The sequence below is a fragment of the Squalius cephalus genome (genome assembly GCF_949319135.1).
Source record: "Squalius cephalus genome assembly, chromosome: 11".
Classification (NCBI taxonomy): domain Eukaryota; kingdom Metazoa; phylum Chordata; class Actinopteri; order Cypriniformes; family Leuciscidae; genus Squalius; species Squalius cephalus.
The window spans coordinates 8,893,277-8,906,724 of NC_137132.1; the positions used below are offsets into that span (position 1 = coordinate 8,893,277).

The following is a 13,448-nucleotide window of genomic DNA, read 5'->3' on the forward strand; positions in this document are numbered from 1 at the left end:
AAAATGTAGTAAGTAATCTACATTTGTAAGTAATCTACATTATGAAAATGTAGTAAGTCGTGATGTGTGAACTTAACGAAAATGGATTCGAATTCCAAACGACTCGTTTGAGCGGTTCAGAGTCCACTCTTTCTTTTGAGATAAACTAACTTTATTTATGATGCACTTTTAGCTTTACAACTTTGCAGACTGTTTACATTCACATACAGCTACACACAGCATGAAAGGTAATTTTCAAAAATCCATAATAGGGGCACTTTAAACTTTGATGCAACCACCTAAGCTCAAATCTAGTTTTTATTTTTTGAGGGTGTGTTCAGATAAATATTCATCAAGTCTTTAACAACTCAGGAAACCATTTTTTATATATTAAAAAAAAAAAATGGTTCAGAGAAACGGCAGGTTCACACATACTCCGTTTGCAGTACGTATGCTGTGCAGAAGCAGCACGGGCTCTTGTGCTTTCATATATGACGGATTTGCAATGCACAACTGATCCGCAGCTGTATACCACAAACACAACATTTATTCATTATTTGTATTTAAAATCCAGAAGTTGTTCCTAAAAAAAATTCTTCAGCATTGTGAATCTCTTTGTTCACAGTACAGTTATACAATCTTTCATAGATGTATTCATGTTTAAATGCACTAAATTTGAACAACATATTATTCAATTCATTACTTTTATATAGATGTATATTTTAAGCTACAATAACAAACATTTTAAATTAAAACTTACAATTGACAAAAACAGCCGACTCTCATGCCTTTTCTTTTACATTTAAATCCTTATACAAGAAATCCTGTGGGTCATAAAGAACTTTGTTTTTCCACATCCATGATATTAATGCATACTCTGTTTGCAGTGAAACTACTAGTATGTATGAACCTGCATGAGACGTGCTGGAATTCTGTAATATGGACAATTGTGGTAATGAAAATGCACTGAATTGTTATTGTGTGAACTTTGAGATATTGTGGATAATTCTAGGTACCTTATTATCTCACTTGTTTAGATTTTTAGTACAGTTGCTTCAATGTATCGGACCCAATATTTAATGGACAATATTTTATTAATTTAAAACCACTGGTTTATCGACTATATGAAACAAACCGATAGATTATTAATTAACCGTGTGAAGACTTTGAGTTGTATAATGTCTGTTGCATAATCCAACATTTTCCTCTGGTTGAAATAATTAAATACTTTGTGATCTCTTATAATTTTGGCCTGCTGAATGCTAAATGGAGCAAATCCATGTTCAATTAAATTATTTGATGATGCAGCAATAAAATAAAAAAGTATACCTTAATCAATGTGTTTTACATTTTTATGCTAATTTAAAGGGTTCATATGATGCTATTTCGTTATTTTGTTATTCGGTCTAATAAAATAGTTTAAAATGCTTTATTGCTAAAAAAAAACATTATTTTACACATAGGCTACTGTACATTATTGCTGCTCCTCTATTCCCAGTTTGTCTGAAACGCTCTGATTTCTACAAAGTCCCTCCTCCTGAAAAGCTCAGAGTGCTCTGATTGGCCAGCAGACCCAGTGCGTTGTGATTGGCCAAATACCTTGTGTGTGTTGAAAAAATGTAACGGCCAATACCATAATCACGAGCTTCAGCTTCCAAGGCATTAAGCAATTGTAAACACACAGTTAACAATGTTGTCGGTTTTACCGTATCATTTCGAGCCAGACTTGAATTCTTAAAATGCTGATGATAAAACCGATCTTGTGCAGAACGTTTCACAGTGGTAAGTAGTCTTTGTACTCTCCAAGGTTCAGGAAACTGTCCTCTGTAAATTGTGCTGTGCACAAGCAAACATTTGGGTTGTACTGCTCAGGAACAGCTTTATAAATAAATGCTAAGCTCTGATTAAAGCCGGGTGCACACTGTGTGATTTATAATAGTTCTTTACGACTGTTGCTTGTCAGACTGTACGAACATGATCCTCACTGTAAGCCATGTCACACTGTACGATCAGTTGTCATTAATGTCAGACTGTACGACCGTCAAGACACGTTAAAAACAGACGTCATCAATCAATGACACGTTTGGTGATGTGAGCTGCATTACACGTTGGATTGAAATGGTGGCTACAAAGAATTCTCTACCGTTTATTTTGGTCACGGCTTGCCTTGAAAAACGAAGACAATTTGATGGTCGTCGTAGGAGTAGTAACACCGCAGGACTGTGAGTCAAATCTTCTGACACTGCCACAATTTCATCAGAGGTAAAATTCAGTTTTTGGCCTAGGATCAAAGGAATCTTTTAGGATTTGCAAAATTTGTCTTAGTCGGCCAAATCATACAGTGTGAACCCGGCTTAACATCTGAAAGAGTCTCCACTACATGATGACAACACTAAAATTCACTGAAGCCTCGTCTTCTCTCTTTGCGTATGCCTTTGGGCAGGCATTATGCTAATATTTCACATTGGGAAATATTAACTATTAATATTTCATCTTTGCTCCTGTCTGCCTTGCTGCTGCTGAGTTGGTTTGCGTCTGTAAGCTTCGTATATCTTTCTGTTTTGAATCATTATTTACAGTACTATTATTCCTTGTTGTTTATACTGCTAAATATAACTTACTCAACATCACACATTAACCTGACATCGCTAGCTTCAATTTAAATCGTTATTGCTAGCAACACGCTAGTAATTCGCTAGCCTGTTAGTGTGCCATCCGTTCGCTCTATTTATTTGTTTATTTTTTCTCTCACACGCTCGCACCTTTTTACGAGTTCATCAACTGTGGTGAGTAGGATCAGTCAACAAACACGGTCATGTCATCTTCTCCTCTTATTGTCACTTGCACTTCATGGTACATGTATAGCATAGCCTTCACTGTCAGCACAGGATTTACATGTGATAAATGCAGGAAGATAGTCAGGCTGATGGAGAAGATTTCAGAACTAGAGACACGCATCCAAACTTTAATCAAGGTTAATTGTAAGAGTGCAAGGGGTGTAGATACTGCTTTGGATGTGACTACCTTAGTGAACTCTGTACATTGTTCGGTTCCAGCTGTAAAGCCCGTGCAGCAGGGCAATTGGGTGACGGTGAGACGCTGTAGTCGCGGGACAAAACACCGCTCTTCCGTTCCGATTACAATAACAAATGGATTCTCCCCACTCAGTGAAACACCCACTGAGAATCCCGTTGAATGTGATTCTATTACACGGAACATGAAAATAGAGACACCAGCCACCATAGTCACATGTTTGCCGAGAGCCAGATCGCCTGACATCAAAGCAAATTTAAAATTGCTGGCTATTGCTAATTGTAAATTCTCTAAGATTATTATTCACGTCGGCACAAATGATGTTTGACTCCGCCAGTCGGAGATCACCAAAATTAATGTTAAAAAGGTGTGAGAACTCGCAAGTACAATGTCACGCACTGTAATTTGCTCTGCCCCCCTTCCTGTTCGCAGGAGTGATGTGATGCTTAGTAGATTGTCCTCACTCAATGGCTGGCTGTCTAAGTGGTGTCTGCAAAATAGTAAAGAATTCATAATCAATTGGAAAAGTTTTTGGGGCAGACCTGACCTGTTGAAAAGAGATGGTATTCATCCCTCCTGGGATGGTGCTGCTCTTCTCTCTAGTAATATTGCACATAGTCTTAGAGCTCAAACATGAATTGGGGCTTAGTTCAAGAAGCAGACAGACTGGCTAAACCGACCGTTTGCTAGCTGTCTCACGTCAGGTCAGATAAATCCCTTCACATAGAGCCTCTTTCACCTAGATATCATCATATAGAGACTGTGTCTGTTCCCCGAATTAGGAAATACAAAAAACTTCCAAACCCATTTAAGAGTAAAATAATTGATGTTCAACAAATAAAAAGCAAATTCAAATTCAAATTCAAAAGCACTTATTGTTAATGATATGATTACAGACTATAACCTAGATGTGCAGTATTTGACAAAAACCTGGCTAAAACCAAACAATTACATTACTTAAAATGAGTCCAATGTTGGTCCAAAATGAGTGCTGTTGAAATTCTGCAGCAGAGCGATGACATCTCAGATCATTATCTAGTCTTGTGTAAACTTCATTTAGCCAAGGCTGCAAAGCTGACTCTGTGTTACAAATATGTTAGACCTATCACTTCTGCCACTAAAGATTGCTTTATTAATAATCTGCCTGATCAGTTTCATCATCTCAGCGTCCCAGATAGCTTAGAAGAACTCGATATTGCGACAGAAAATGGAGCGCAACTGGAAGAAAACAAAACTAGAGGTATTTTGCATTTCAGAGAGGCCTTAAAAGCTGCTAGATCTGCTTATTTTTCAACCCATTTAGAAGAAAATAAACAAAACCCTAGGTATTTATTTGAAACAGTGGCTAAACTAACGAAGAATAAAGCTTTAAGCCCAGACGTTTCAAAGCAGCACAGCAGTAATGACTTTATGAACTTCTTCACTCATAAGATTGATAATATCAGGGAGAAAATTATAACTATGCATCCGTCTACTACAGTATCGCATCAGGCAGTGCATTGTAGTCTCCCTAAGGAAAAATTTGATTCATTCATTGCTATAGGAGAGAAAGAATTGTCTAAACTCGTTAAATCAACTAAATCGACAACATGTATGTTAGACCCTATACCGACTAAGCTACTGAAAGAGATGCTTCCAGAGGTCATAGATCCTCTTCTTAATATAATTAATTCATCTTTGTCATTAGGATACGTACCAAAAACTTTTAAGCTGGCTATGATTAACAACCTCTTGTTAAAAAATGCAACTTGATCCTACAGAATTAGTCAATTACAGGCTGATCTTGAATCTACCTTTTCTGTCAAAGATACTAGAAAAGGCAGTATCTTCACAACTATGTTCCTTTTTAGAAAGAAATAAGTATTCAGTAGAAATCAGTATTTAGACCGTACCATAGTACTGAGAATATCTAAAAAATACTGGAAATACTTTCATCTTAAAAATATATCTAAATTATGTCATATGCTCTCAATGAAAAATGCAGAACAATTAGTTCATGCGTTCATGACCTCAAGGCTAGATTATTGTAATGCTATTATGGGTGGTTGCCCTGCACGCTTAATAAACAAACTACAGCTGGTCCAAAATGCAGCAGCTCGAGTTCTTACCAGAACCAGGAAGTATGACCATATTAGACCGGTTCTGTCAACACTGCATTGGCTCCCTATTAAACATTGTATACTTTTTAAATATTGCTGATTACTTACAAAGCACTAAATGGTTTAGCTCCCCAGTACTTAAGCGAGCTCATAACGCATTATAGTCCTTCACGTCTATTGCGATCTCAAAATTCCGGTCAGTTGATAATACCTAGAATATCAAAATCGTCTGCTGGCAGTAGATCCTTTTCCTATTTAGCACCAAAACTTTGGAACAATCTTCCTAACGTGGTCCGGTAAGCAGACACACTCTGTCAGTTCAAATCTATACTAAAAACACATCTCTTTGGCCTAGCATACACATAACACATTATAGACTTCTATAAATCAATGTTAGGCTGCACAGATTGGGTCAGCCGGAACCGGGAACACTCCCCATAAGTCCTGATGTATCGTTACATCATAAGAAGAATGGCGTCTATGTTAATATTAGTCTCTCTATTTATCCGAGGTTTACCGCAGTCCGCTGGATCCAGGCCATATCCAGATCTGATGAAGGACCTGCACCTGGACACGATGACAATGCAGTCCTGAAGTGTCAACCAGTCCATCCCCTGTGAAGGCCTCCTTCCCTTTACCTCAGTACAGATAAAATGTTGTCGGGATAATTCCGTTTGCATGGCTATGCAGACGCGTAAAAAAAAAAAAATCTGTAATATACATTTAGGCCAGATAAGTAGTTTATTGAGGGTTGATTTGTAAAGAAGGACTACACTTCTGCTCACATACTTATTTAAACGCGCATACCTTTGGACTGAACACGTAATGCGCATGTGCACGATGTCTGCGTTTTCGTGGGTTTGCGTTTTTGAGGTTTGCGCAGAGATAACGGATAATCGTTTGCACCTTCAAACCTATTTCAGGGAGTGCGTTCTTGAGACACCAGGCACTGTTTTGTGCGGATGGGCGGCCGGAGGGCGTTAAGGGTTTTCCTGTTAGAGTGGTGTTGTGTTAGCGGCCCCCAAATTAATAACTAATGATCTTCGCAACGGAAGTGAATCAATCAATCAATAACTTTAGCTGGACAATAACTTTATCCTAGAGCTGTTGTAAAGCCTAAACAATCTGTTACGGTAATTTCCTATTATCACTGTAAAGCTGCTTTGAAACAATCCATATTGTTAAAAGCGCTATATAAATGAAGGTGACTTGACATTGTGATGTAGACGTTTGAGGAAGTAATATCTGCACTTTAATCAAGACATTTTAGGCAGGTCTGGATCAGTGTGTTCTGTTAGAAAGCAACTAAAGCTCCAGTAAATGTTTGGTGGGTCAAAAACAGGAGCAACAGGTCATGTGATGTGATGGAGATGAACTTCATCTTCAGTCTTTTGTGCTGAGATTTAGTTTGTTTAAAGAACATTTCTAAAATTTACATTAAAGGACACTTCTTACTGAGGAAAAAGACATGTGTGAATATCAGAGAGATGATCTAACCTCAGTATCTCCAGTTTACAGCAAGGATCCTCCAGTACAGCAGAGAGAAGCTTCACTGAATTTGATATATTACTCCATGACAGATTCAGTTCTCTCAGGTATGAGGGGTTTGATCTCAGAGCTGAAGCCAGAGCAGCACAACCTTCATCTGTGACACCACAATTGCTAAACCTGTAGAGAACAATGACACACTATTTACTCTCTCAGTTCAGATCAGATCAGTTTAACAGTAAATCCAGAATTAAAGAGAGAGTACAAACTTAAAGCGAAAATCAATATGTTTGATGGATCAATGCACTGAGATCTAAAATGTCACAGAGCACAAAACAAAACAGTTCAGAGTAACGGCAGGTTCACACATACTCCGTTTGCAGTACGTATGCAGTGCAGAAGCAGCACGGGCTCTTGTGCTGTCACATATGACACATTATTTTTATTTAAAATCCAGAAGTTGTTACTAAAAATGTTTCTTCCGCATTGTGATTCTCTTTGTACACAGTACAGTTATACAATCTTTAATAGATGTATTCACATTTAAATGCACTCAATTTAAACAACATATTATTCAATTCATTACTTTTATATAGATGTATCTATATAAGCTAAGCTAAAATAAGAAACATTTTAAATTAAAACTTTCAATCAACAAAAACAGCCGACTCTCATGCCTTTTCTTTTACATTTAAATCCTTATACAAGAAATCCTGCGGGTCATAAAGAACATCCATGAAGAGATGAGTGCAATCCATTATGTCGCCTTGTTTATCTAAATGTGAGGTAAGATGTAGTTTTCCTTGATTTACCCAGGGCAAAAAGCCATGTGTTGACTATGAAACACATAGAGTTTCAATTATATGCATCTATGGTGAAATGACAACATTTCCATTGCAATCCATGTTTACTTTTATGCGAACAATGCGCTGTCTCTTTAATTCAGCGTGTGCGGTCCAGAAATGCGTTTCAGGAGCTGTGTGTCTGCAGCATTTTTGCTGAATCTATTTTTGCTGTGCTGCACACACTTCACATTGGAGCAACTCTACTACAAATCTAAACAAGTCAGATAATTGGGTACCAAGAATTATTCACAGTATTTCAAAGTGTATACAATACAATTGAATTGGATATTCGTTACTACAATTGTCCATATTACAGAATACCAGCATGTCTTACGTCAGCTTCATACATACTCTCACGTTTGCAGTGTGAAAAACTAGTATGTATGAACCTGGCATGAGACGTGCTGGAATTCTGTAATATGGACAATTGTGGTAATGAAAATGCACTGAATTGTTATTGTGTGAACTTTGAAATACTTTGAATAATTCTAGGTATCTGTAGCCACCATTCGTGTAAAGCAGCTCACATCACCAAACGTGTCATTGATTGATGATGTAAAACTCCGGACAAGTTTTCTTGTGTGCGTCTATTTTTAACGCGTCTTGACTGTCGTACAGTGATCTGACATTAATGACAACTGAGATCTTACAGTTTGAGGAAGTAATATCTGCACTTTAATCAAGACATTTTAGGCAGGTCTGGATCAGTGTGTTCTGTTAGAAAGCAACTAAAGCTCCAGTAAATGTTTGGTGGGTCAAAAACAGGAGCAACAGGTCATGTGATGTGATGGAGATGAACTTCATCTTCAGTCTTTTGTGCTGAGATTTAGTTTGTTTAAAGAACATTTCTAAAATTTACATTAAAGGACACTGAGGAAAAAGACGAGTGAATCTCAGAGATGATCTAACCTCAGTATCTCCAGTTTACAGCAAGGATCCTCCAGTACAGCAGAGAGAAGCTTCACTGAATTTGATATTTTATTATCACAAAGATCCAGTAATCTCATGTATGAGGGGTTTGATCTCAGAGCTGAAGTCAGAGCAGCAAAACCTTCATCTGTGACGCCACAATTCCTCAACCTGTAGAGAACAATGACACACTCTTCACTCTCAGTTCAGATAAGATCAGTTTAGCAGTGAATCCATTATTAAAGAGAAAGTTCAAACTTAAAGCAAAAATCAATATGTTTGATGGATAATTAGATTGAGATCCAAAATGTCATAGAGCACAAAACATTTGCCTAATTTATGAAAGATAATTAATATTTCCTTATTGCACAATGTCATTGGTTTAAAAAGGACAAATATTTCAATTCCTTTTTTATTTGCAAAAAACATTTTTAATACCTGATATGCCTGAATTATTTCTTCATATGCAACTTCTCTGATTTTGAAAACTTATATTTGAAAAAAATATATCTCACTAAGTTAAAGATCACTAAACTCTAGACAGCATCTGCAGCACTGACAATTTATGAACTTTTATTTTCTTAATGTTTTAACAGTAAATTCATTGTTCTCAGTGATACTTGTTACTTACTGAATTGATCTGGATTCTTTCATCACTGGCAGCAGCTTCTGAAAAACTTTCGTATCTTCAGCTTGGTTTCCTTTAACAAACTTCCTGAGATCAAACTCATCCAGCTTCTCCTCTGATGTCAACAACACAAAGACTACAGCTGACCACTGAGATGAAGAGAGTTCGGCTTCCTTTATGTTTCCAGATTTCAGATACTGATGTATTTCCTCCACTAGTGAATGATCACCCAGTTCATTCAGACAGTGGAACAGATTGATGGATTTCTTTGGAGAGTCAGTGGTCCTGATCTTCATCTTGATGTACTCAACAGTTTTCTCATTGCTGTCAGATCTGCTTGTCTGTTTCATTAATCTTTGTAGGAGAATCTGCTGAGACTCCACTGACAGACCCAGAAGGAACCGCAGGAAAAGATCCAGATGTCCATTTTTACTCTGTAGAGCCTCATCCACAGTCTTCTGATGTAGGTCAGATACAGTATATGTGAAAAACATTGAGAAGTCAGAAAATACTTTAGAGACCTGTGAGCAGTTCTTTATAAAAGAGAGGTGCACAAATAGAGCCGCTAGATGTTCCTGAACACTCAGATGAACAAAGCAGATGACTTTCCCCTGATACCAGCCAAACTCCTCTCTGAAGATCTGAGTGCACAATCCTGAGTACACTGATGCTTCTGTCACATCAATGCCACACTCTCTCAGATCTTCCTCATAGAAGATCACATTGCCTTTCACAAGCTGCTGAAAAGCCACTTTCCCCAGTTTGAGGATCATGTCTTCATCTGTCACGTTCTTCTCATAATCCTTCTCATGTTTGATGTTGGTCTGAAGGATCAGGAAGTGTGTATACATCTGAGTGAGAGTCTTTGGAATCTCTCCACTCTCTGCTTCGCTCAACATCTTCTCCAGAACAGCAGCTGAGATCCAGCAGAATACTGGGATGTGGCACATGATGTAGAGGCTCCTTGATGACTTCAGGTGTGTGATGATTGTATTGGCCAGACTCTGATCACTGATTCTCTTCCTGAAGTATTCCTCCTTCTGTGGCTCATTGAAGCCTCGTACCTCTGTCACTCGATGGACACACTCAGAGGGGACGAGATCGGCTGCTGCTGGTCTGGAGGTGATCCAGATGAGAGCAGAGGGAAGCAGATTCCCCACAATGAGGTTCGTCAGCAGCACGTCCACTGAGGCTGATTCACTTACATCACGCAGCCTCACATCGCTCTGAAAATCCAGAGACAGACGACACTCGTCCAGACCATCAAAGATGAACAACACTTTATATTTGTCACTGGATATTTCCATTTCTTTAGTTTTAGGGAAAAAGACATGAAGAATATCTAAAAGACTGAGTGTTTCATCCTTCATCAAATTGATCTCTCTGAAAGGAAGTGGAAATATGAGCTGGACGTCCTGATTCTCTTTCTCTTCAGCCCAGTCCAGGATGAACTTCTGCACAGAGACTGTTTTTCCAATGCCAGCGACTCCCTTTGTCAGCACAGTTCTGATGGGTTTGTCTAGTCCAGGTAAAGGTCTAAAGATGTCATTGCATTTGATCGGTGTGTCCTCTGTTGCTGCTCTTCTGGATTGTGTCTCAATCTGTCTCACCTCATGTTCATTACTGATCTCTCCACTCTCACTCTCTGTGATGTAGAGCTCTGTATAGATCTCATTCAGGAGTGTTGGGTTTCCCTGCCTTGCTGTTCCCTCATACAGACACTCAAACTTCTTCATCAGATTTGATTTGAACGTGTTGAGGACTTCATGGCTGTAAAATTAACATACCAAATTATTACATGAGTTAATAAGTTATACCTGAGATCAGTCTGTGTATCTCCACTCTTTTATATGACCCACAGACGCATCACTCCTCATAAACACACATCTGGGCTCTGGTTCTGATCTCTTCTGATGAACTGAACTATAACAGAGAGATTAAAGTTAATTCAATTTCTGCATTTCAGTTTAAATTACTGTATTCAAAAAAAAAAAACTTATTTTATCCATAGAAACACTTTTTTTATTTACACTAAATTGATGTTGATACAAAAACTGTACTTTTAAAGGGTAACTAAACCCTAAAACAACTTTTTTAATTAATGATTTGTAAGACTGGGGCTTTATTAGTGCTGTTCATTGATTCAAGTAAATTTTTTGACATTTGGTTATAAAGTGTTTTAATTCTACAATATATGGTTTAAAAACCAAGCGTGCCGCGCAAGCCCTGAAAAGTGAAGCCAAAACGTCTCGATCGCCCCCCGGTGATACATACATCCGCCGCGGACCTGCAACAGACTCATAAAAATTCTGGGTCATCTGGCCCGGGTCCGTTTTGGATCTGCATTAAATCTGCATTGCCTTGTATTTTTAACCTAACAATATTGTAAATAGGCCTAACAGAAAAGTTTCAATACAAGAAAGCAATTTACTGTACAAAAGTAATCACTACTCAATGGAAATATAAAATTGACATTTACATTTATGGAAAGTTATTGTCAGGCTTCCCGGGTGGATGAAGTAGGAGACGAACACGAAGATGAATTCCAAGGTTTTAATTCTCAATATTAAACAAATACAAACAAAAGGGAGCGTGCGCTCAGAACAAGGACAACCTAACATTAAACAAACCTAACATAAACATTGACCGACAAGTGAAGAGTGAAAACCAGGAACTTAAATACACACACAGATGAACACAAGACAGGTGATGCAGATAATGATGATGAACCGGTGGGTAATGAAGGGAGTGAGTTCAGGTGTGGAAACAAGGAGGATTCTGGGAACTGTAGTGCAGACAGGACGATGACAGACAGTGAATGTGACATTACTCCCCCCTCCCGGTAGGCGCGTCCTCGCGCCGTAGAAAGACCAAAGGGGTGGGAGGGTGGGCGCCCTGGAGGCTGACGGGGAAGACAAGGCAAGGGAGACAAGGCAGGAAGCCTCCAGGGCGGAGAAGACTGTGGGTGTGGTCTCTGGGCAGCGATAAGGGCTCGGTGCTGGGCAGCGATGAGGGCTCGGTGCTGGGCAGATCCAGCGATGAGGGCTCTGTGCTGGGCAGATCCAGTGATGAGGGCTTTGTGCTGGGCAGATCCAGCGGTGAGGGCTTTGTGCTGGGCAGATCCAGCGATGAGGGCTTTGTGCTGGGCAGATCCAGCGATGAGGGCTTTGTGCTGGGCAGATCCAGCGATGAGGGCTTTGTGCTGGGCAGATCCAGCGGTGAAGAGGGCTCTGAGCTGGGCAGGACCAGCGGCGAAGAGGGCTCTGAGCTGGGCGGGACCAGCGGCGAAGAGGGCTCTGAGCTGGGCGGGACCAGCGGCGAAGAGGGCTCTGAGCTGGGCGGGACCAGCGGCGAAGAGGGCTCTGAGCTGGGCGGGACCAGCGGCGAAGAGGGCTCTGAGCTGGGCGGGACCAGCGGCGAAGAGGGCTCTGAGCTGGGCGGGACCAGCGGCGAAGAGGGCTCTGAGCTGGGCGGGACCAGCGGCGAAGAGGGCTCTGAGCTGGGCGGGACCAGCGGCGAAGAGGGCTCTGAGCTGGGCGGGACCAGCGGCGAAGAGGGCTCTGAGCTGGGCGGGACCAGCGGCGAAGAGGGCTCTGAGCTGGGCGGGACCAGCGGCGAAGAGGGCTCTGAGCTGGGCGGGACCAGCGGCGAAGAGGGCTCTGAGCTGGGCGGGACCAGCGGCGAAGAGGGCTCTGAGCTGGGCGGGACCAGCGGCGAAGAGGGCTCTGAGCTGGGCGAAACCAGCGGCGAAGAGGGCTCTGTGCTGGACTGGACCAGCGGCGAAGAGGGCTCTGAGCTGGGCGGGACCAGCGCGAAGAGGGCTCTGAGCTGGGCGAAACCAGCGGCGAAGAGGGCTCTGTGCTGGACTGGACCAGCGGCGAAGAGGGCTCTGGGCTGGACGGGACCAGCGGCGAAGAGGGCTCTGGGCTGGACGGGACCAGCGGTGAAGAGGGCTCTGGGCTGGACGGGACCAGCGGCGAAGAGGGCTCTGGCGGGCCGATGAGAGGAGGAAGATCGCTGTCAGTCACAGGCGCGGCGGGCACGACGCTTACTGCCTTGGTCTCGGCAGATCTGGCGTGAAGTGCAGGCTCGGCTGGACTGGCGTGAAGTGCAGGCTCCGCTGGACTGGCGTGAAGTGCGGGCTCGGCTGGACTGGCGTGAAGTGCAGACGGTGACATGGCGTGCCACGGGAGGAAGCTCTCCAGACAACAGGAGAGTGCCTCTCTCCAGTCCTGACCGGAGAGATCTGGAAGCTCCCTCGGGTCGACCTCCTTGGCCCCAAGCCGGTAACACGCCTTGATCGTCTCGTCATCCAGCGAGCAGGAGGCAGCAAGAGGAACAAACCCCCAGGTGAATTGGAACAGATCGCGGCTATCCCGAGCCAAAGCCGCGATCTGTCCAGCGAGCTCCCAGCTCATCTTTTTGTGGTCGGTCAATCTGTCAGGCTTCCCGGGTGGATGAAGTAGG

General features: G+C 41.5%; 2 protein-coding genes across 2 annotated transcripts in view; both read right to left on the reverse strand.

The window, feature by feature from the left end:
* The window catches only part of LOC307167554 (NACHT, LRR and PYD domains-containing protein 3-like), a 76,685-nt gene that overhangs the window by 11,198 nt on the left and 52,039 nt on the right, over nucleotides 1–13,448 (reverse strand). The window contains exons 9-10 of the mRNA XM_079886745.1: nucleotides 8,354–8,524; nucleotides 6,609–6,779 (exon numbers count right to left, since the gene is read on the reverse strand). Of these exons, the coding sequence (XP_079742871.1) occupies nucleotides 6,609–6,779; nucleotides 8,354–8,524 (342 nt within the window). The remainder of the gene's footprint in view (nucleotides 1–6,608; nucleotides 6,780–8,353; nucleotides 8,525–13,448) is intronic.
* LOC307167206 (NLR family CARD domain-containing protein 3-like) lies at nucleotides 8,981–13,399 on the reverse strand (the record flags this gene model as incomplete). Its single annotated transcript, XM_079886196.1, has 2 exons — nucleotides 8,981–10,751; nucleotides 13,152–13,399. 2 exons carry the CDS (start codon nucleotides 13,397–13,399, stop codon nucleotides 8,981–8,983), a joined length of 2,019 nt encoding a protein of 672 aa, XP_079742322.1.